We start from the raw sequence: 24,514 nt of genomic DNA, 5'->3' as shown, positions 1-24,514 counted from the left end.
GTGTTGGTGTCTGTTTATGTTTACGCGTGTATACGCGTGAACCTGTGTATTTGTGCGTGGGAATGCATATGCATGTGTAGTTTTTGTATCGGTACAAAGATGTCCCAAGGGCCTCCCCCCTCCAACCCCTCCACCCCCCCCAAACACTTTTCTCATTAGACATGCTAATGTCACGTTAATGAAATCGGCTTAGTTTAAGGTTTATAGCGTTGCCTACACTGAGAGATTTGGCCTTGACACTTCCCACATATTTCAAGTTGAATCACATTTGTTCCTGTGGGCATGCTATTCTGAGATATTTAAAAACCCACTCGCCCCCCCAGTGAAACTTTTGGGAAAGTGTAGAGCTCGGTTGCCAAGCTCCGTCATGGTTGTAAATGGTCTGGGCCGCAGTCAGCCGGCTGTCCACGCATCCTCAGACGACTGTTCGCTCCTCGCGGCAGCAGGAATGGCTTCTATGAGGGCTGGCTAATCTAAACATGGTGGTAATGTGCTAGCGGCGGTCTGTGGAGTCACTCGCTGTTAATCATTGCTCAACAGAGTGTCAGGCACAACAACATGCCAGGGAGTCAATCATGGTTATGGATCCCAGTTCATTTATGTTTTTATGCAGATGACATATGTAACAGCTGGGGTTTGTAATCACGGGGCCTCTGCAGTGAGCACGTTCAGCCCAATCATCAGCCATGATTCCAAGGGTCAGATAAAGACGTGAGCAAACAATCGCTTTCAGATTCGGCCGTCTACATGCACGGTTTTACAATCAGTGGCGGTGCGTCCATAGAGGGCGCTAGGGCGCCGCCCCTCTGAAAATTTTGAGATGAAAAAAAAAGAAGAAGAAAAAAAATATAATATATCCTGTCAAAAAACATTATATGCCAAATCATTTAAATAGTAAATATACCGTGTTGACGCGCTAAATGTGTGTGGGAGACCGTCAGCCTGTCAACAACCACTTAAGTTAAATGTGACATAAATAATATATCGCCACTCATCATAACGGAGAGAAGCCCCGCCCCATTTTCGGGGCTCCGGCCAAACGTGTGTGTGCGGCAGCGAGCAAACATTTCACGGTCGTTTCGGCAAGGACGGCTTCTCATTGGCGGATGAAACGTTAATCTTGGGGCACAAAAATGTGCGCCCTGGCCAATGACATCGTTTCTTATTTCACGTGACTGGACTATTCGGCAGATCAGAGACCGGTATCGTTCCCTCAGCCCAGAGAGCTCCACAGAGCTACGCGAGCAGGTTGCTAACGGAGCTGTTAGCTGGAGGCTCAGTGAGTAATGCGCTGTTTAGTTTCCCCTGTCTGTTGTTCCAAAGTCCTGGGACTGAAACTCTCTGGACTACAACGGGGTGAGGGATCTAAAGAGCTGCAGACAAGTGTAAAGCACGAATCTTGCCGCAGTTATCTAGCTAAGAGCATGAAGCTAACTCGCTAACAGCATGAAGCTAACCCTGTTTGCAGAGCAGAGCAGCAGAAGGAGACCGAACTGGCATCGAAACACAACGAAGAAGTTCTGAAAAACAGACACATTCCCTCAAGAATAATGAAACAGGCTGGTTACAGACATGATTGACTTTAACCAGAGAGTTATTGAGAAGTTTGCCAACTTTAAAGAGAGGAGGCTACTTGTCTTTACAGTAGTGGGTCTGCTCTGTCACCCAATGTAACATGTGATCTCTTTCTGACTCTATTCTGCTCTGAACCTCTTTCATGTGAGGGTGAAACTCTTTTATTCTGTAAACCTCTGAAACCCAACCCAATGTTCCTTAAAGCTGCTCTGAACCTCTCATGCCCAAAGTTACAGTGTGTTGATAGTTGTTATTGGACCGTGTTGAGCACGCTGTGTTCTTGAAATAAAGCTTTGTTTTTTACAATATTCTACTCAAAACCTCTTTTCTTCTCATTGTTGAGTGATATTTAAACCGCGTCGCCCAACTGCCCCCCCCCCCCCCCCCAAATCACCAGCCGCCACTGTTTACAATCGTTTACTAGATTGCTAATTCATAATGTCATAACAAATCAAAGACGAGAAAATATTCGTTAGAAAAAAACAACAACTGCAGTTTAAAGTAAAACCTCAGTTATTTGTATTTGTTCCAGATTATTCTGTTTCAAACCCTTTTGCCATCAATTGTTGTCATTTCTCTCTGAGTGTGATGGTAACCTTCCAATGGCGTTTTACTCCTTTTTTTTTCTTTAGTCGCCTCCTAAAGACATTTTAAGCCTTTAGAACAGAGTCAGAATAAGAGATTGTCCTCTGTAATTAAAAGCCAATTTTGTAAAAATGTATTAGATTATGCTAATCGAGGGAGATAGTATCTTAAAAGCAGCGTGAGGGAGGGAGATAGGGGGAGAGCGAAGAGTGGAAAGGAGTGACAGTCCAGCCGCCATTACAAGCTGCTGATTTCTGCAGAGTGCTTCATAAAATGTCAGAGCGTTTTCTCCCTGAGCAAGACACTGAAAAATGGCAGCGCTGTGATGTGCTGGCACCTCACCTGCTGCACTGTGTGTGTGTGTGTGTGTGTTTGTGTGATTTTACATCTGTGTGTGTGTGTGTGTCCATGCTGGCCTCCCTCCCATGTTGCAGTGAAGCAGAACCGAGTGGCTGGCTGCCCGCTGCTTTGCCTCCCTCTCTGTCAATACAACACTCTTCTCCTCCAGCCAGTCATTTTCACATGCTTAACATTAAGTAAAGCACCCGTTGGAACAGAGGAATACAACTGATTGACATATTGAGTTTAATGCTCGTGGATCTTTTTCCTCTCATCAGCTTACGTTGCCAGATTGTTGTTCAGAATCTACTCCACAGCTTTTAAGACCGTGATCTGATTCGAGCATTGGAGCACTGTGGGGCTGTGTGCCCACGGTAAACACCTCACGTGTTTTCTGTGTACCGCCACATGTTAAGTGCATGTTTACCTCCATTTGCCATTTATCAATTTGGCCTGTTTGTGTTGGAAGGAAAGCTGAGGTCCTGAAATGAAGTCAGTGCAGTGGTTATTAATGTTGAATTCCACAAAAGCGGGAACGTTTTATTTAAAGCAGAGTGAGAGGGGAGAGTAAACGGGATAAAGGTGTGGGGTGAGGGGTGAGGGGGTTTGCCGGAGAGATATTAAACTCATCAACATCAAGCCAGCGAGCGGCCTTTTCATTTAGCAATTTCTCCAGATAAAAGAGACGACTGCACAGAAAGTTGCTGGAACCAGGAAACTCAGCAGATAGTATTTATTATACTTCCTGCATCTTCTTTGCGTTGCGCAACGCTGGAAAGAACAAATGGGACAGATTTTTTTTTTCAGGGTTTGCTGTGGGTTCAGTTGATCCAAAAATGAAGAGCAAGATCACCTGTTTGTGAGTTTTTCACAATGATTTACTGCCAATTAATCAAGGCTTTTTGAAATGTTATGGTTGATGATGGGGCTTTTTATTATAGATGATTTTTTTCCTGGTTAATCGATTATTCATTTGACCTGCCTGTGTGCCCAAGTTGGCATCTTCACACTACCTTTCTGTCTGACCAGTAGTTTGGAGAGGAAACAAGGAAATGCTGAACAACCCTCACAACTGGCTCTGTTTGGAGCTGTTCATAACGGGTTCACACAAAGTTCTGTTTTTTCTTTCACTGTTTTATTTAAGACCATAATAGTAAACTTTAATTAAAATATGCTGCATTGCAGAGGTTCAATCTGTGAACATTTCGGGATATCTTACTTCTGGACAGTTGTGGCAGCTTGGCCAGTGAAGAAGCCGCGTGGCGACCGTGGCTGTGTGTGGCTCAGCGGCACGGAGCCTGTGACTGAGCACGTGCTCCTTCTGCTGTCCCGCTGAACACCACGTTATGTGCGTCGGGAACGGTATCAAACTGGGCTCTTTTTAACGCGTAGTCATGAATAAGCTATTTCTGCCATCGCACCACTTATCAGAATTCTGTCACATTTGCACAGTGATGTCAGTTGTCTCCAGCAAGCCAAGTTTCACTCGAACAGAACAGTCTCTAAATGGTTCCTTCCCATGGAAACGGACAGAGGGGGCTCCAACAATTGCTCAAGCAAGGCTCGCCGCTCTCTGGCTATCCCATTGTTCTGTCACTGTCAGTTTGTATTGCCATTTGACATGCATGTCATTTGCATTATGCATATCTGGAGTACTGCGCTCATTCCCTCTCTCTCCCTCTCTTTCTCCCCCTCTCTTGCTTTCCATGATACTCCCTGATAACCAATGCTATTTCCTGTTATTCCGTTGTATTTTTATATTTCCTGCATTTATCTAAATATGTGCAGTTCGCAGAGTGCGGGTATCTTATTTAGATTCAAACAGGAAATCACACACAGCGATTGTAAACCAAGCTTTGTATCAGCACTTTTATGGAATTTGATTCCACCTGATATGAGTTCAAAATAACACAGAACAAATCAGATATACATCATTTAAAATATTTATTTTTGAAACAAGGAATATTTTCTGTCTTTAATAGTCATTTCAGGAATGTTATGATAATTTTTTTTAATCACATAAATAGCACTGAGCTAGAAAACGTTTTTAGGTTCCGTGAACATTTCTTTGAATAACTGGATATCTAGTTTCAGCAACTTAATCTGAAGGAGTTTGTACAAGGCAGAATTGATATATATATTATTTTGTTTTGTTTTGTCCGTTGAGATGCAAAAAAAAGACAAAAAAACCAAAATGTGAACAGCTGTAACGCTGTAAGTAATTGTTGCTTTAAAGCATCAGTTTACTGCAGATTGCCTGTTCTGCAAAAAAAAAAAAATCTTTAGACTCAATACTCAAAAGTACTCGCGGTTACAGATAGCATTACAGCAATTACACTACTGTAGTGCTACCAATTTGGGCAATGTCACTGGTATTAATAAGACATGATTAAAACATGCATTTTTAGCTCATTTAGTCCCACAGAATTCTGCAAACGTCTGCAAATGACTTGATGAAAACTATGGAATTTGAGTTCCTGCGTGGGAAGTATTTTGTGAAGTGAGTTGTGCGCTTAGTATCTAAGATCAATGTTTAAGGCCTCAGGGTACATATTTTTGCAAATCATCAGTTTGGCTGATGCATTGTGTTGCATACAGCCAAGCTGTGTTGTGAAAATTGGACCCGTGCAAATGTAAAATAATAAAGTCTGTAATCTAAATGGTAATTAACCTTAACAGCATTGGCTTACCGCTCACCGTGCCTCCGATGCATCTGGTGAGTGTGTAAGTGTGTGTGTGCATGAATGTATGTGATATTCTCTCAGGCATCAAGACGCTGTTATTCCGTGCCTCCAAACACCTCCAAAGTCATTACGGACTCTTGTAGACACACGCAGTCAGTGGCGAGCAGATCTGCAGGAAAAACGTAATGAGCAGTGAGACTGGCAGATGAGTGTGAGTGGCTAGCAGAGGGAGAAGGGCAGATTCATCAGGGATGATTGCCTGATGCACACTTCTGCTTTTCTGATGCGAAGACCCTGCTAGGTTACCATGGGGAGAATAATTAGCTCTGGCTGGATGCAGATGCGAATGAGTATAAGAGATGGGGGATTTTTTTCTTACTGAGCTTACTTTATGATACTTAGAACCGTGCACACGGGTGTGCTTGGGTGTACACAGATGCACGTAACCCCACGCACGCAGACACACACTCACCACCGGCTCATTCTCTTCTATTTATGGCCAGGAAATGGGAGTAGTGCTATGTCTGGTTGAGCTGAGTAACACTATTCTGTCACACATAGGTTTGACATCAAATACAAGTGACAAGCCGATCCAATTCCTCTCCACCGAGTCATCACCATGTCCCAAAATCACATTATTGTCACTTGGAACCCGGCAGAGACGGATGGTGAGGAGGGCTGTTGATTCCAGCCTTTGGCATCTACAGTATGCTTGAAAAGCCAAATCAAGCCATTTGGCGAGCTGATTTCTTTGCATTTCCAAAATATACAGAATGCGTGCGGCGTAGCCTTTTGCTTTTTATATTTGATCTAAAGCCTCTTACAACGACGTGGATACACATGCGCGTGTTTTTACGTCAGGGCCAACCGAGTACCGAGCCGGAGACTCTTCAATGCTGACGCAACGGGACCGGATCATTACCTTTTTGCACTGGCAGGCAGTAAGCAGCTCGGCGTGGTAAGCTTCAGTGTTACAAGAAGGCAGGCAGTGGTGTGGCTGTAATAAGACCCGTGGCCAGCAACACGGCCAAGGCGAGATGAGGCGGGGTGAGAGATGGCGGCCATCCCCGATGTGCCCCGCTCTGCCATCTGTCACTGGGCAGGGGAGGAGCCGAGGGAGGGGTCTGAGTCACTCGAGTTGTCGTCACCGAGACAGGCCACACTCGGCCATGCTGTCTCTTTGTGCTCTTTTCAGGCCGCGGCTTAATCCACTGCCAGTTTACGAGGCCCGCACGCAGTTTCGCGAGTATCCTGTTTGATGTCACGTGATCAGTGATTCAGCATAGATCTTTTATTTCACGAATCAGAGTCTTACTTCACTAAGGCATTTTTCCAAAGTGTCACAAAGTACTACAGCAGTAAACAAAACAGAGCTGGAGCGACGAGCCAAGAAGGAAAGTTATTTTCAATTAAAAGTATCAAACATTTCCTGGTTCCAGCCTCTCAAATGTTGGGATTTACTGTTTTTCCTCATCTTGTGCGATATTAAACCGAATAACTTTGTGTTTCGGACTGTTCATTTGACAAAAGACACAATTTGATGACCACCATTTGACAAATTGTGATTGGGCTTTTTTCTTACATTTTTGACATTTCAAGGGACCAGATGATCAATCAACACCTCTAGAATAAATCCTGTCTGTGTCTCTTACGACCTTTCAGACTCTGCAACGAGTGGCATCTCGTGATATCACACAGTCCATACTGTCTCTTTAAATGTTCTGCACATTGATGTTTGACTCTGGACAAAGGTTGTCACTTAATTCTTTTGCCAAGACACCTGGTTATGTCATTTCCTGGCTGATGGTGTATGTGTTGTGTGTGTGTGTGTGTGTGTGTGTGTGTGCAAGGAGGGGGAGGGATGAAGGGAGGAGAAAAAGGGGTCAAGCAAGCCTGTGCGTGCACTCTGCTGTAAGCACGATGATCTTACTCAGTTAGTGTTCATTGCCAACAAGCATGCAAAGTACAAACATCCACATCCATATGCACATCGTGTGTCCGCGAAAACAGCCACACCCACACGGACATATCCAAACACAAAAAGAGATGCAAGGTTCAAACTGTGTGCCCGAGCAACAGCTGTGCAAGGTCAGAAAAAAAAGAAAAAAATGGTGTTGCTGATTCAGAGTCTGTGACCAGAAACACAACTGCGATTGAAAATACCTTTCTGTGTATGTGTGCGTGTGTGTGTGCCTGTGCATGTGTGTGTGTGCGTGTGTGTGCCATTCAGTAATGAGGGATTCACAAGAACTGACAGTTTGTCACCCGGTAACCAATCGGAGCTTCTGGATGCAAGATGCCGTCAATTCTCAGAAAGATCCTCATTATTGACTGGAAGTGGTAATATGAAAACAAGTCATTATATTTGTTCAGAGCAAAGTGCAAACAACTGAAAACAAAAAGAAGAAAAGCAAATGACTCGCTGATGAAACAAGACGCCCTAATGGCGGATAACTCATTCCGGTCCTCGTCTTCGCCAGCAGCCTTCACCATGACACATTTGCCATGTTGACATTTCTCCCGTGTTTGACACAGTTGCCGGTCACAATAAAAGGCGGGCAGTGAGAAAGGGAATGTTACGGAAGCATGCGATGAGACAGTCTTTGTGGGGCCGCAGCGATGGGAGGAAAAGAGAGAGAGAGCGAGAGCTGGGAGCCACCGTGTGTCTCTGAATGGGGTCACGGCATCACGGGGAAGAAGGCATCTCCCCTCAGCCAGGCGCTCCTTCCATTACGGCTGGAGAAGAGACATTGTGTCCACACTCTGATTACCACTGATCCATGCTGATGACTCTGTTGGCGGATTATCTCAGTTAGTATCAGCCATCTGTTACTTTGTGTGTTTGTGTGTGTGTGTGTGTGTTTCTCATGTGTGTTGAAGGGGAGTAAAGGGGCAGGAGTGAGACCCACAGGGGGGTTGAATAGTTTGAGGCTGTGACACACACACACACACACACACACGTACACAAACACAAACACACTCTCGCACTTCGATATGTATTGGCAGTCTTTTGTGAAACTGCTGCACGCACCATCGCACGCACGCGCAGCGCAGACACACACAACACCACGCAACATATGCATGATGTAAGGCCACAAGCAGCTCAGACCATCCAATGCACACACTCCCCCCCTCACAGCCCGGCCTCCTTCCGGACGATGCTGACATGTGAAGGCTCCTGTGTGAAGGCCACATGCAATCATATAAAGCGCAGAGCTATTTATAGCGACACTGTCTCCTGAAGGGCCGCTGCATCCAGCCACTATTAGCCGCATGCGCTGACAGCTGGGTGCTGTGGCGTATTTTGTGTACGTGACTCCGAATCCAGCGCTTGGAACACGTCTTATAAATCATGGTTCAGCCATTAGCATAAATCCTCCCTCTCCTTGCATCTGCGGGACCTGCTGTTTCTGTTTGCACCGCTCCGCGTTGATTGGTTGCTGTTGTTCAAGTCAAATTGATTTAGCCGCTCACGGAGATTATAACGCTTGCCTTATATCGCCACAGTGGCGTGCCGTTAATTACCTATACAATCAAGCTAATTCTGATGCTAAATCCATTTTAATTTCTCATAATTAAGTCAGGATTGGATCCTTAAATACCTTGGCGCTCCATTATTGTTGCAATCATTGTTGTGGCTGTGCATTTGGTGGTGCATTGCAAGGCTCAATCTTATTATTGTTATTAGATTTAATTGCGCTAAGTGATCAGTTTGTAGTTGTCGGAGGAAGATGGACTCGCGGCGCAGTCGTCTCTTTCCCCCCGCTGTCCTTCCTCTCTCCATCTCTCATCCCAGAAAGAGGCCCTTTGAGAGATTGTGAGAGATGAGAGGAGATGAGGGGGAGGGTAGCTCTGCTTTACACCTCTGCAAAGGAGGGATTGCTTTTTTGTTGTTTGTTAGGGGGGAAATCAATTCTGTTCACATCATCACGTTTTGACAAGGCGAGACATTAAGTGCAGATATTGAGAAACGACAGGAATGGTTTACAGCCTGTCCTTCATCTTCTCCACTCTTTTCCTTCCTTCTGTCTTTTTTTTCTCTCTCCCCCACAACAAAATCAGAGTGGATTGTCTTGCTTATCCCTTTTCCACCTCAATCTCGCTATCTCTTGCTCTCCCTCTTCCTCGGTTTTCCCCCCTTCCCTGTGCACAGGTAGGGAATGATCCGCTTCACTTACCAGCTGACGCCACATAAGCTTGCTCGTCCTCTGAGACACGAGCCTTTTGTTTTCGTGTGCATTATGATAATTATGAAGGGCCACAGCTCCTCTCCATTTTCATCACACTTCTAATGATACTTACATGTTTTTGTTAGAATCAGCCACACAAATCCTACTTTATTCCCCCCCCCCTCCTTTTCACATTTTTTTCTTCTTCCACCCTAACCTGACATTTAAAGGGTGACAACCAGAGTGAAAGAGCAAACAGTGTGACAGCCATTCATGCAACAACATGTGGCAGAGGGAGCAATCTTTGGTTATTATTACAATAAAGCACCTCATCTTCACTTAGCCAGACTTCTATTCTTGTAACTAATGTGTAGCGTTCATTCATTTACCATTCAGGATGATAATTTGACTCTTTAACCCATATCCTGTCACCCCGCATGAGAGGCCACTGGAAGGGACCTTTGACCTTGCTCATAATTACACAACCACCATCTTTTCACTGCAGCAATGGCAGTCATGGCTGCCCAAGTCCAGTGGCACGTCAGCCTCCTCCCCGTGGACTGCAGCAGGTTTTCTTGTCATCGGCACCTCTCGCTCGCCCTCTCCCACTCTCCCTCTCTCTTGTCAGTGTTGCTCCTGGCGAAAGGCTGATACTTGATATTCAGAGGATAGCAGCTTTTGTCTCAGAGATTTAATCAGTGGCTCTGCTCCCACTGCAGAGGAAAGAGGGAGGAAGGGAGGGAGGGTGGCGGAGGGGTGGCAGGAGAGAGGAAAGGAAAGAGAGATGGAGGCAGAGACTGTTTATGTGTAATGACACAATAACAAAGCCTGCCTGTAAAACACAATCTGCAAACTGTGCTTTTGAAGGGGATTTTCAGTCCTGGATTAGTGTCAGGCAGAGGGATATGGAAAAGGAGAAGAGAGGAGAAAAAAAAGTCAGGTTGATGTGATAGACAGGGGAGGTGATTTTGTGTGTGTCTGTGTGCAGCGGGGGCTGAAATGTGTACGTCTGTGCGTGTGCGTGTTTGCGTGCGTGAAAATTCATGTGTTCTGAAACGGTTTGGTATTTATTTGGCTGCACAAGTTAGCGGCTGTGTGGGCACAGCCACATTGTGTTCTCAGTTGTAAGAAAAAGTGGATTCAAGTTAAATAATGTTAGTAAAATCTTTGGCCGCAGAATGCCCAAATGGATCCTGTGAGGTTTTCTGTTGTTGGTGAGTTGATAATGGCTGCATTGTGACTCTGCGAGACTCCTCATGGAAAGCTTAGTGTTGTTTAATGCACCCGTCATCTAAAAGCCTCTCCATTTAGTTCTTGTTGAAACTGAAAGGGCTCAAAGAGCTCTTAAAATTTAAATGTAATTCTTTTTCATCAAGGAGTTGTAAAGGGATCCTGCTTGATAAACACAGCCGTGTGTGTGTGTGTGTCTGAGTGTTTGTTTGTGCGCGTATGTGTGTGAGTTTGTTTGAGAGAATGACAACCAAACAAAAAGTGAAACCTTTTGCTTCCCAAACATCCCACTTCCACTTCAAGAGCGAGTTCTCGGGAAAAGTGAAGCCTCGATGCAGAACTCCTTCTCAGCACTGGCATTTTCTTGCATCAAAATGTGTTTTGTTGTCCTGGATCAGAGTCCTTAAAGACCTCATCCTCCTTCTTACCCCATATAGAATGAATGGAGGCTGGGAGCCAGTGAGCATGGCTAAATAGAAATATTGTTCAGGGGAAGTGAGATGTGAAAGGAAAAGTGTCAGGAGTGTGTGTGTGTGTTAGTGTGTGTGTGCGTGTGTGCACTCGCGCGCTTGCGTGAACATGCTGTGTCGGTGCGACACTATGCATTTGTGTGTATGTCTTTAAGCGCGCGTGTTTGTGAGTGTTCGGGCGGGTGTGCTTTGCTATTGTAACCCCGCTGATTGGATTGTGTTTGACAGATATGGAGTCTGGAGAGCGGCTGGCCTCCCCTGCGCCCACCCTGTCTGCTGCTCGCACCTCCTCCCCTGCGGCCTCTTCCTCCTCCTCCTCTTCGTCCTCTGCATCATCCCCTGCTCCCCACTCTAAGAGCAGCCTGGCCCCGAGCCCCTCGGCACTGGGATCCAACCTCAGCACCTCTGGTAAGAAACACTTTTTCCTCCCCTTGTCGATCTTCTGTCTCTTGGAAAACCACACGTACAGAAGAGAGAGGGAGAGAGAAAGAAAAAAATACACCAGCGCACATTGTAAACATTTTCAATACAACCATAACAACATGCCAAATATGGTCACCTTCATGTCTCGATAGCATTCGGAATCCTCTTCATTTCCTTACCATGAAAAATGAGTTTCCTCCAATATTAATTATACAGTTATTTTGCCTGTGTGAATACACCTCTCTCCTAGCGACCAGGATTTTTTTTTTCCCTGACAGCTTGGGTTGCAATTGAAAAGCTGCTGCATTAATGAATCCCAAACAATTAGGGGGCTCTTTTGTGTGAGAAACACACACATGCTTCGCCATGTCTCCTGACAACCTTCAGCTCTCTGACTCCAGCTGCCTCAGAGTCAGGCTCAGCACGACACTTGTGCATGCATGTGTGTGTATCTGTGTGTGTCTCCGTGTTTGTGTGAGAGAGAGAGAGAGAGAGAGAGAGAGAGACCTTCTGCCTGCATGATTTAACATTTGTCAGCCACTCAGTGTCAAGTCAGCCCTGTCCAGCTTCCAGCCTCTTTTTCTATGTTTTGGTCAAAGCCATTAGGCAAAGAGGAGTGTATTTATTTGTGTGTTTGTGTTTGTATCTCTGTGTGCTTTTCAGAAATCCCTTGTGAGAGCGAGTGAATCATTTGCTCATGCTCTCCTTCTCCTCATTGCTTAATGTCTTGCTGTTTTTTCACGAGTCCGCTGTACACACACACACGCATACGGACATCCACGCACAGAAAACAAGATTGCGCTGAGCAGGGAATAGCATATTCTCTCTGATTGTTGTGTATTCTTTCTGTTATGAGAAGAGCAAAATAAGGCCCCTTGTTTTGTCCTCCTTCTCCTCAGTGTTGCCCCAAAGAAGAAGCCATTAGGAGCATCTCCTCCTTATGCATTATACATCCCTCTTATCCCTCTGTGCCATTACGTGTGCTCAGATTTTCTAGATAAGCGATTTTTGACTGAGCGTCAAATGAAATGCTGAGAGGCAGGTTGTTAGATCTGAACTTCTGTTGCACTGCATTTATAAGCAATCCAGCCTCTTCCTGTGTAGTACCTTGTTCATCGAGTGGACAGTAATGCAAATACTGTACAATGTACAATATTGTACATATACACAAATATATTCACAACAAGGCCCAGAAATGTGAAGTATTCCTTTGCTTTCCGAGAGCCAAGTATGATCATTTAAAAGAAACACTCTCAACCGGATCAACAAGAATATGTCAAGTGAATTATGCATGCAGGTAACATCAGTAGTTCCGTTTTGCAGCGATACAGTTTAATCACAGACTGTGAAGGCATTGATTCAAGGTCCTTTGCCAATGTGCCAATAACACTTAAGGAAAAATCGGAAGAACATATAAATGAGCACGGACTCAGTGTGTGTGTGCGTGTGTGCGTGTGTCATTGATGAGGATATCACTTTGAGAATAACAGCTGATCTGCGCTTGTAGCACTCTTCTTCTGGGATGAACTCACGGATGCAATTAACTTAAATCTGTCTGTGGAAATTTGATTGACTGCAACAAACAACAAATTAATCCCCCTTCGGCAGCATCCAAACATGAAAAAAGCAGGCGGTGCAGTTTGTCAGAGTGGAGGAAGGATTGAATCAGAATGAGAAAGGGGGCGAGAGAGAGAGAGAGAGAGGGAGAGACAGAGTGAGGAGGAGTGAGCAGGTAATCCTAGGTATGTTTTTCCTACGCTTCTTTCTCGCTTCAAATTTTTAGATCTGGACGCCTGCATTAATATTGAAACAGCATTTGCAGATGCCTAGAAAGGAGAGGGGTGTGTGCGGGGTAGAGGTGGGCACCCCAGGCATAAGTGAATGCTGTGGCTGGCCTTTCTGGGGGTTGCATCGCAGTCGTTTATCTTCGTATCCGCTCGCTGACGCTTGCAAGGCGGGCTCTACATATTCAGCATATTGTAATGACATTCAAAAGGCCGATTCTGCTGTCTTGTGGTGGAGAGGGACCTTGAAGCCAACACAAAGGGCTCTACTCTCATACGTCACACATTTATCACCACAATCAGTTTGATTCTCACTTAAATATAGTCTCCGAGACGCATCTGCTGAAACATGTTTGTGAACCGTCTCCCCCCCCCGTGTTTCAGTGGAGCATGCATAACCGGCCCCACTCTGTCGAGTCCCCCTCTGGATAATTAGATTCCAGACTGCATTAGTTCAGAAAACACTGAGCTCCGGTGTCACTCTGTTTTACATTTATGTGGCGTGTTGCAAGTGCATCGTCGTTTGACATTTTTATCTACACCACAACGCTTCCCTTTTCTTCAGTCATCACTTTTTTATTTTATTTTCTCTTTTGTGTGTGTGCATGTGTATTACCTGGCTTATGCGGAGGCATCAAGCAGGCTTGCTCTCCTTTTCTGGAATAGAAATTGAATTTGCATGAAATATGCTCACACCAAATTGCATCTGACTCTGGGAGGAGGTAATACGTGGCAGTCGGCCCTGTCAGAAATGATTGTGCTCAGGAAAATGCGAGACGATGATGATGTTGATGAAGTATTCTCCTATGCGGAAATTGAATGCCACACGGAAAGAAAGAGGTTCTCTTTTTACCTCTTATGCACACACTCCTCTCTCTCACTGACACTATGCGCTCTTTGCCACAGAGGCAGCGTGTTCTGACACTGTCGTAAGCAGAAGAAATATCAATATGCAAACATGTGTGCTGAAATTTAATGATGACAAAACGTCCTGTAATTTAATTTGTTTTACTGTACAGGCAACAGCAGCGAGCGGAAGCTCAGAAACAGTAAGGCTGCCCTTTGAAATGAGGTGTATTTTGCACTCAGTGAAAGCTACATTTGAAGTCAACTCTCACACGAACAGAACACATTGTTCTGTATTTCATCTTCTATAGTTCGGTGGATAGGAAAACGACCATTTCAACAGCTGTTTAGATCTACTTGTTACACTCTGATGGGCCTCACATGAAAAGAGCTCAGCGAGGTCATTTGTAAGCAGCGTTCTCGGTCTACACAAATAAACATGTACAAAACTAACAGCAGGGCAATGAGTTGTGCTAAAGGAGCAAAAAACAACTTGAACTTTCCTTTCAAATGTAAGAAAATGTCAAAATTGCACTTAATAAATAGTAAAATTAAGTCAAAAGTAAGTATTTTTAGAAACTAAAGTTCACTTCCTGTATCATTTAATCCTGTGATATCGGAGCGCTATATCAGTCTCTATAATTAACCAGTAGCTTTAAACAACAAACACTATTAAATACTGACAAACAACTACCAATATGGCCAGTGTGTTGTTGTACACAAGTATTTGTTATGGATTGCATTTAATTAGCTTGGTTTGGATCAATCGCAGGCCGTCTGTTTGGGGCAGGAGAGCAGCCCTTTGTCGGCGCCACATTGTCTAGTGCCTTCCCTCTGGTCAACCACCCAGCCTTCGGAGCCTTCTACTCTGCCGGAGCAGGCAGGCCCGAGTTCGGAGGCCTGGGTTCCCTGGGCATGTCAGCTGCTCTGGCTGCCCATCCCCAGCTAGGAGCTCTCTCTGGTAAAACCAAGACTTTTTATTTTTGGGGTTCAATTGAATAAATGAAAAGGCATCTTAAATCCTCTCCTCTCATCTCCTCTCCTCTCCACACAACAGAGTGGTGGCGAGCTGCCGAAGCCCATGGACGGGGGGCTGCTGCCTTTCTCCCCTCTTTCATCAGCTTCCCTCCCTTCTTCAGCCCTCACCTTCAGCCCAATCACAGCGCCTGTCCTGTTCAGATCAGGATGCCCGTCAAGAATAGCCATGCCCCACCTAAAGGTACAGCCCTTCTCTGAACACCCATTCATTGATCCTCACAGTTACATTGCATGCACAGGAAATTGTTTTTTACATTTGATATAGCAGGAGAGAAGCAGGTGGCAATGTGTTTCAAAAGAAAGTGTTATGTGACTGTTGAAGTATGTAAATTAATCTATTACTTTTCAAAGAGACATTTTTGTTGTCTCCTTCTTCCATAACTTAAATCCACTTTGTCCGATGATGAGATTTCTCCTTTTCAAGACAGATTTAATGACTTTCAGCCCTCACTTAGAGATTCTGTCACCCCCCCCCCCTCTTTCCCCCCGTGTTCCCTCGTAATCTCTTTTTCTTGCACTCTTTTAATTTCACAGTATCTTTTAATTTATCTTTTATTATGTAAACCAGTCATGTTGGACTTGTGCCTTGCGCAGCCAGCATGTTTGATGAGATACACGTATAAATCAATATTTTTATTAGCCGTGTTCCAATCTGCAGTTAGTTCCAGATATTTCATTATCCAGCATAGCAACGTTCTCAGAAAAGATGTAGCTGATTATTAATACGGCAGATCTGGTTTGTGTTTCTAGGGGTAAATGGGGCAGTAAACGGCAGCGGGGTCTTTCCTCCCACCACACAATCAGGGAGCTTTTCTGCGAGTCCGGCTCCTGTTCAGGCATCGACCAAGTCAACCAAAAATGCAGATCCGTCTAACAGTCACCGTAGCAATCCAGCAGAGGTGGAGGACAAGCCGACCCACAGACCTAAAGAGAAGGTCAGTGCTGAGACTTAGTTTATCCCTACGTTTTAAAAGAATTGACACATAAAATGCACAAGTGATGCAGTATACAGTGTGGCTGATTCCTGCCCCCCCCCTCTCATTTCAGAAGCCACGAAAGAAGCCAGCAGACGCCGGTGTGGCCAGCAACAGTGAGTCAGGCACTTCCTCAGACAGCTCAAGTGACGGGTCCCTCAGCAGTGATCTGGAAGACCTAGCAGAAGATGACGAAGACGACGATGATGACGACGAGGATGACGAAGATGAGGACAAGCAGAGTGAATTATCAGACTCTGAGAAGCGGTCAAAGAAGAAAACAAAGGTAAAGTAGATCATCTTTTGTAAACTTGAAAAATAAAATACAGAGATTTAAAAAATCTTCTTTTTTTCGCGTTGGCAAAGCAGGAAGCTGGCTAGATAGTGCCCTCAATGTGAAATGAATTCAACTGAATAACTTGAAGCTATGTTGTAACAGTTCTTTCTTTCCTTTCCTCCCCAGGTTTTGATACCAAGCACTGGAACGACAAAGACTAACAGACCACTTTCTGGGGAACCCCACGACAAGAAAGACACCAAGGCCCAGCAGGTCTCCCCCAACCCCCCACACCTCGTGCCCTTCCCCTGCTCTGCCTCCCCTCCCGCCTTGTCCCAAACCTTGCCGCTGGCCCTGCACAGCCCCAGGTCCCGGACAGAGGGGCCACAGCAACACTTCAGTGTGATCCAGTCCACTGGCCTGGCTGCCAACTCAAAGCCCCTGGCACTCCTCTCTCAGCCCCGCAGGGAGTTCTCACCGTCTTCATCCCCCATAGCCCTCACCACATCTCCAAAGACCCTCTCCAGCACTGCCTCCCCCAAACCTCCCAAACTGTTGCCCTCCTCCTCCCCTCATCACTTGCCCCTCTCCCTCTGCTCCTCCCCTAAGCCTCTCTCTGTGCCCTCCCCACCTCGGTCGACTCTCCCGCTGCCAACCTCCCCAAAACCCTTCGGTTCGACCTCATCTGTGAGAAGCTCTCAGAAGTCCTTGCTGAAGCCTCCTCGGCGCGCTCCTCCTGGCTCTGCCAAATCCAACAAAAGGAAACAGCTGGAAGCTTCACTTGCACAGATCAGTGAGTTCCGGCTGAAACAGGTAAGCCACCCTTATGATAGCTGTTGAATAGTGCCATTCCCGTTACCATATCCACTCAAATGACACACAGTATTTTGCGTAGGCACGAAGTGCTGTGAGACGAAGACGAGATCCATGTAGCCGCACAGTCAGCTTTCGTGAGCAAAGTTATTCCTATCAACTAGACAGTCATGAAGCTATCCGCTGCAGTTTAGTGTGTGGTTAGATTTCTCTGTTTTTCTTCATCAATACCACTCAATTACCAGCACCTCTTTTAATCTGGTGGCCATTTGCCGCATGTATTTAACACAACAGCCACACAACTGCTGCTGGTGAGGCTACACACTCAATAAAAAAAATATAATCATTGGCTCTTGTTATTTCCCATTCACATCAGAATGGGCTTTTGTATCATGTTCCAAAGGGCCTCTTTAAAGTTGTAACATGGCCCCGAGCAACAGCTGTAGTTGCACATCAGAGAGAATCTTTGTTTTGTGCAGTTGATTTAGGAGGAAATGCTTGTTTGAGTAAACAGTTGGTCATAGGAAAACTGAGATATTTGAACATCTCTATTTATACATGTACATGACAGCCAGTCCTGAGTTCCTGTGAAAAAGTGTGTGTTTTGTCATTGTATACTGAAGTTAATGACCATATTTGTACACATGGGTAATTGTTAGTGTGTAATAGACACTAGGAATGTTTAACAGATAATCCACCCCTCAGTCCCTCACACAAGGTGATGTGGTATCTTCACAACTGAATTAAGTTTGTACTTTAGATTGTCTCATGTACTGTACTGGTTAATTAATTTGGTTTGCACCTTCTAACATCTTATATCTTCTATCATGATCTAACTTCCAATCATATTTAGCTTATTACGCTCTTTGTTCTTTGTATTGGTTTTAGCAGCTTTTAACTGATTAGCAGTGGTAACACAAGGATTGTTCTACTGCTGCAAAGTTGAGCCTGTTGGTGAAATGGTTAATGATTTTAGTTTTGTTACCATTCTGGAGCACACTTTGTGTCTGCACACATGCTATTGTATTATTAATGTTTTTCATTGGTTCAGATGAAATGGTTTAAAAATTGACATTTTTCTTTTTTCAAATTCCCTTTCTTTAGATGAAATATGACTGGCAGCACAATAATCAATAAGCTAAACCTTTTAAGATCGGCTTATACTGTGAAAATCATTTCCCCTTTCCTGTTTTACCAGTATAGAGAAGTTTACAACAAGCTAAATTCCCCCTGTGGTTTCAGCACTGTTACTGTATTTCATGGTCTGTGAAATTGATTTGTTTCACTTCATATCACATCCAGTTGAAAGTGCAACATTAAAGTCTAACCTGCCTTTGCTTAAACACAGATTGAACCAAACGTGTCATCAGTGTAAAAAACGGCAAACATGCCCAGCTGCATGATGACAATGATGATGGAGGTTTTTGAATTTGCAGACAATGTAATTCCAATTTCAGAGCGATACTCAGAGTCTCTTTTGGTAAACTTGGACGAGTATAATGTCTTTTGGTTATTGCATTTATGTTCTTTTTGTTTCACAGAAAAGGGCTTGGACACAGTTAACTGTACCAGTGTTCAGCATTGTAGTTTTGTCACCTGCTCAAACAATCAACAGTGATGTGAACTGACAGCTTGAGCAACTCCACTTTGTCCCGTGTCTTTTCTGATTTTTTTCCTAACCTTTCTTTGTTCCTCCCATTCGGCCTCTCCCTCTCCCCCTCCCTCCCTCCTGCTGAATCCCTGCCTCTCCTTGTTCTCTCCCGCTCTCCTTCTCTTTTCCTAGACTCTCATGTCGCAAGGGCAGACATTCCCAGCTGAGCTAAATAAGCAGCAGCAAAGTCCAAACAAGTCTCCCAAGAGGACATCTCTGTCTTCATCGCCGTTGCCACCCGCTCCGCCTCCCACACCCCAGAACAATCACTCCAACCTCTTCCTCTCGAGTGCCCTGCTGGGGCTCCCTGAACCACATCACCCCAATGGAGTCATCCAAAGCATCACTCAGGACACACCTTTGGCCCTCATCGCCAAACCTCGCAAAGACTCCGCCTCTCAAGGCAAGTCCCCTCAGTGCGACTCCGATGCCGGGTCGATGCCTGTCAACCTGAGCACAGGGGCGGGCAGGACCCAAGCAACTGCCCAGGGTGGGTCTCCGTCACAGCCCTCCACTACCTCACCCCATGCCACAGGCCATGGATCCAGAAAGAACAAGACCGCCAAGGGTAAGGCACAGACACCAGGGCTGGGACAAGGACAGGGACAGGCAGACCCTTTAGCTGCCTGGAAGGGCTTCTCTCAGAACCATCTGGTACAGTCTCTAGTAGATTTGTTTCGTGGAGGAGAGCCCGGGATTGGGATTCCTGGAGTTAGTATCCCTGGAGTTGGAATTCCCGCAATGTGGATCCCTGGGATGTGTAACCCCACAGCCGGTCTCCCGGCTAACAAGGAATCCGACGACTCGGGAGATGACGATGATGATGAGGATGACGACCTTGAGGAGGAGGAAGAGGAGGATGAAGAAGACTCAGATGATAGTCTGTCAGGTATGTAACTTCTAGGAGGACAGGAGTCAACATACCTTTCACAGTTCAACAATGAGCTGATCATTCAGATATTCACATCAATGCCACAACTGAGTAATCATTTTATTTATCAAATACTCTTCTGATTATTTTCTCAATTTGTCAATTAATTATCAGGTCTATACAATGTCAAAAGTGTGAAATGGGGGACATTACGAGTTCCCAAAGTCCCAGACGATGTCATTGAGTTGTTGGATTTCTCCAACCAACAGTTTAAACCCTAAAACGTTTAGTTTACTATCACAGAAAAGCCACAAATCCTCCAAACCGAGGGCTTGGAACTACACACTGTTCTGTGTTTTTTCCTAAAAAATCAACTTAATGGATCCTTACCCACTTTGCTCTGGACTCCCATTTCAGAGTCTGACAGCAACTCCGACAGCGACGTCTCTGGGAAGAAAGTGAAGGAGTTAAAGATGTTGCCGTCTGAGTCATCTAAAAAGGAGACGACTCCTCGCAGGCTAACCAAAGGCCCAGAACTACTGAACACCTCGACCAATCACACCGCCACCAGCTGCTCCCCTCTCAACCTCCAGGTCATCAAGACTCCCACTATTGTCACCAGCTCAAGTGCCTTGGCCTACCACAGCTCTCCAGGCTCTTCCTCCTACAGCCTAGCCTCTCCATTAGGTAATGAGATTTAAATATGGACGCAGAAAGTGTGAGAGATGAAAGATGGTTTTATTAGGGTCTTGTATGAGAAAAACAGTTTAGAAAATAAAGCTTGGGTTGTGATGTGTTGCAGAAAATGAATGACGTGAATGGATTTAAGAAGTTGATTTGGCTATTCCTGTCCATTCACTGTCTTATTGTGAAAAGCAGAGATTTAATTGAATCTCCCAGGCCACAAAAAAAGCTATAGCAACCAGCAGATGCCGTGTTTTGTTGACAAGGTCTCTGCTCTTGAATGAGATAATAACCCATCATCCTCAGATGACGAGGGATCGTTACTTTTAGGGCAGCAGGAAGGAGGCGTTTGGTTGCCATGGACCAATCAGAGCTCACAGGTCCTGTAGGGGCATGCCCTAGAGCCCTGACAACTTGTTTGGCACAGCAACAGCATTACCGTCTGCCTTCTTTCAATGCAGGTTACCCAGATCAGAGAAAATAAGCCGATTTGTAGAAATAATCAAAGTACATTTTCCAGTCTTTCCTCGTCTATATTTTATTTTATCATATGCCTTTCTTAAATGGCCACTGTTCAACAGACATTACCACACGATACAAATTCACGACTGTGTTCATGCATAGGGGGCTTGGCATTTTCGTTTTATGATTAGAAAATGGCCGTCTGGAGAATTGCGTGTGTGTTTAACCTCGGTGGTCACATTAGGCTGGTGAAGGCGGTTTGGAGAGGCCAGTGTGCATACATGTGTATGTTCTTGGTTCGCTGCCAGGTGTGATTACCTGTGAGTTCGGGCGCTTCGACTGCTGCTCCCGCATGTGTGTGAGGTCTCTGGCCGTCGGTTGCGCTGACAAATTGATGGTTGATCTCTTGTCTCTCCACAGGCTTAGGGAAGAGGAAGAGGGTGATGGATGAGAAGGACTTGATGATACCTCTGGAGTTGGGGTATGTACAAGAGGCTGAAAGAAAGACACCTGTCATGGAAGTTATTCACTTCAGAGTGCTCACATCCGTGCTTGGCCACAAATGTACGACACGCCTTTTTTTCTTCCCTGAACGTCCGTGTTATTGCTTCCTTCTTTTAAAACAGGTGGCGAAGAGAAACAAGAATCAAATCAGTGGCCGGGCGGTCACAGGGCGAGGTGGCCTACTACGCCCCTTGTGGCAAGAAACTCAGGCAGTACCCAGATGTGATGAAGGTACCACGGCCCCACAGCGCCGCAGTGTAGTCTACCCCTGTGATACAGAGGCAGAGGTTACGAGGCATACAGATGAGCAGTTCGGGACTGATGTGGGAGTACATGTGGGCAGCATGGTTTATGATCTATCACAGAGGGATATTTTTGCTCCTACTTGCGACACTGCTCATCTACATTGCTTAAACAAATGCTTCTGTATCAGGAGTTGTTGTCTCTGCTATCGCTCCAGCTGCACTACACCCCCACCCTACTTCCCATGACCCCAATAGTGTGAGATGATATTCTTAGATTCACTTCTTCTGACACTTTTTCACCTCTCCTCCTCCAACCCCCCAACCCCAACCCCCACTCAAAGACATGATTAATGGTTAGTGTTGGGATGCACAGCTTTGGCCTCATTTGTACGGTACATTATAGTCTATAATCTTCTTTGTTTGCTTCATCAAAAGCTCAACTGCGCTAATCGTTAGAACTGCCTTTGAATGGAGTAGTGCATAGAAAAAAATGTGTACTCAGTAACAACACTGCTAGTCAGTCAGTTGGCAGTAAAAAGCCGAGCATGACCACAGATAAATAATAAAGGGCCTGAATTGTGCACCCCAAGGTTAGAACCACTTTTCTCTCCTGAGAGCTTTTGCTCTTTTTTTTGTACCCTGGCTTTTATAAGTCTGTCGCACTGCACAGATCTACACTGCAACCTTAGACTCCTTCCAATCTCGTGCTTCCCAGATGCTTTTCAATGTTGCTAATTTCACATTTTTTCTTTCTGCCTCAACCAACGTCATTATTATTTTTTCTTTTGTAGTATCTATCGAGAAATGGAATAAGTGGCATCACGCGCGATAATTTTAGCTTCAGTGCAAAGATAAGGGTTGGTGACTTCTATGAAACCAGAGAAGGACCCCAGGTGACTGCCTTTCATCTCTTTTTCTCTCTCTTCGTGATCCCTGTTCATCTTTTCATCTAGCGGCAAGCAAAGCACTATGCAGCAGTCGCTGCCAGGCCATGAATAGGAATCAACCAAAACCCTCAGTATTCCTCGTTCATAGACCTCTCACTGTGCATGGATACATGTAATAATCAGCTGACATTACTTCCACAGGTGACCAATGGTACACGCCATGTTATGTTCTACAAAGATATAACATCTGAAAATGGATGTGTGTATGCATTGTGTATTGTTACTGTGTATTATAGATATTTTAATTTGATTTAACTCATTTATCTCACACGCTGAAATTGTTCCTTAGTCATGTAAATTCATGAATGTCAACATATAGTTCATCTCTCCGCTCCCCCCACACTCTCACCATTGCTTCGTTTTCTCTCTCTCTAGGGTTTACAGTGGAGCCTGTTGAAGGAAGAAGAGGTCATTCCACGTATTTTGGCGATGGAAGGTCGCAGGAGTCGCCCGCTGACTTCAGACCACCAGTTAGCGGGCGAAGGTGGCAAAGGCTCCCGACGGAGGAAGGGACGGCCCCCTAATGTGGGCGATCCCCAGGTGCCCGAGGGCCCCAGTCCCAGTGAGGTCAAACTTCTGCGCAAACTAGAGGCTCAAGGTTAGCACAGGAAATGAGCCCTGAAATGTGTTTGTCAAAAGTGTGTGTGTAATTAATCAACCAGCCATTATCCAGTTAGAGGAGGTTCAGGAAGGGGTTAATGTTTTTAAAAATGTTGAAGGCATTTTTTAAAGGCATGCTTATTTGTTAGATCCGCCTACTTCATATGCAGTAAACCACATACTTTTCAAGACGAATCGGCATTGTTATCATGTCTATTTTGATGTCACTAGGCTTTTGTTTGGCTTTGATAATAACATAACTGCATATGCTGTTATCACAAAGTAAAACCTTTGTTACTCTGGCACCACAACTGTCTTGTCGTCAGCTCCAGCCTTGTAAAAACATGTTCATCATTTTGTCTGTTTAAATTTGAATGGACACATTTGTATAAATATATGTTATTCCTTACAGGGGAAATTGGTTTTGAGTGTGTGTCCCTAATTTTGTCAAACTTTCCCTGAAGCCAACAAATGATCTCAGTCAAATGTGCGAGGCCAGGCTGCAGTAGCATTTATGTATTCTCCTCAAATTTCTCACGGACAATGTCTTTCTTTGCCCTCTGTGCAGAAATAGCTCGACAGGCCACTCAGATGAAACTGATGAGAAAACTGGAAAAGCAGGCACTGGCGCGGGTAGCCAAAGAAGCACGGAAACATCAAGGTAAACCCGGGTTTGTCTTGTGTTGAGCTCAGTGCCTTACGGATGAGAGTGGTGGTTTGTCAGTTGGTCACTGCAAACCACTTCAGCCTCTGGGGGACACAGATACATCTGTATTTGTACGTTCATATTTAATTGTGTGACTTTATAGCACACGCTTTCATTCTTTATTTGGCTCTCATCTTTATTGCTGCTGTGCTGCAAACATTGTGCGTATATGCAAATTCCAACACACGATGATGGAGCCAAAGATTCTCATCAAGCGGTGGCTTTATTTGTGTTCTGAGTATTACTGCATGCCAGCTGTTCTGTTTTTGAAACATTTGAGGTCGTTCACATTTTACGTCAGTTAATGATTGCATTTAAAAATAATAATTTGGAATACAAATTGCAGTTCATGGTCTTACATTTTTTTACTGAACTTAATACTGTATATTTATTGAAGGAGACATGCATGACTGACGCCTTTTTTAAATTAACATTTAAAATAAATCTAGCAAAACCCTGCAGCATTAGTACCTGGCATAGTATTTTAGAGCCACTGTGTGCTTATTGCTGTTTACCCTCATCTTTCTGATTTCTATTAGGCACCTTACTACTTGGACGTTAGCCTCTTATACCTGAAAGGGACTTGACAATTGTACATGCTCCTCTATTCTAGTGTGTCTGCATGTTTAGTTTGTAT

The 24,514-nt window shown here is 44.9% G+C and overlaps 1 protein-coding gene across 14 annotated transcripts in view; it reads left to right on the top strand.

The window, feature by feature from the left end:
- baz2ba (bromodomain adjacent to zinc finger domain, 2Ba) overlaps window positions 1–24,514 on the top strand; it is a 65,532-nt gene that overhangs the window by 25,557 nt on the left and 15,461 nt on the right. For 9 of the 14 annotated variants that reach the window (XM_056412218.1, XM_056412217.1, XM_056412225.1 and 6 more), the window contains 13 exons: window positions 11,281–11,460; window positions 14,878–15,066; window positions 15,163–15,324; window positions 15,894–16,078; window positions 16,191–16,403; window positions 16,581–17,207; window positions 18,991–19,747; window positions 20,147–20,416; window positions 21,296–21,356; window positions 21,502–21,610; window positions 22,416–22,517; window positions 22,947–23,169; window positions 23,740–23,832. In XM_056412218.1, coding sequence (XP_056268193.1) covers window positions 11,283–11,460; window positions 14,878–15,066; window positions 15,163–15,324; window positions 15,894–16,078; window positions 16,191–16,403; window positions 16,581–17,207; window positions 18,991–19,747; window positions 20,147–20,416; window positions 21,296–21,356; window positions 21,502–21,610; window positions 22,416–22,517; window positions 22,947–23,169; window positions 23,740–23,832 — 3,169 coding nt within the window. In that variant the 5' untranslated portion in view covers window positions 11,281–11,282. Of the gene's footprint in view, window positions 1–11,280; window positions 11,461–14,877; window positions 15,067–15,162; window positions 15,325–15,893; window positions 16,079–16,190; window positions 16,404–16,580; window positions 17,208–18,990; window positions 19,748–20,146; window positions 20,417–21,295; window positions 21,357–21,501; window positions 21,611–22,415; window positions 22,518–22,946; window positions 23,170–23,739; window positions 23,833–24,514 lie in introns of those variants that run through there. The other 5 variants (XM_056412227.1, XM_056412224.1, XM_056412226.1 and 2 more) reach the window with 1 other exon arrangement.

Source organism: Pseudoliparis swirei, chromosome 4 (assembly GCF_029220125.1).
Source record: "Pseudoliparis swirei isolate HS2019 ecotype Mariana Trench chromosome 4, NWPU_hadal_v1, whole genome shotgun sequence".
Taxonomy (NCBI): domain Eukaryota; kingdom Metazoa; phylum Chordata; class Actinopteri; order Perciformes; family Liparidae; genus Pseudoliparis; species Pseudoliparis swirei.
This window is presented reverse-complemented; position numbering and strand designations above follow the sequence as displayed.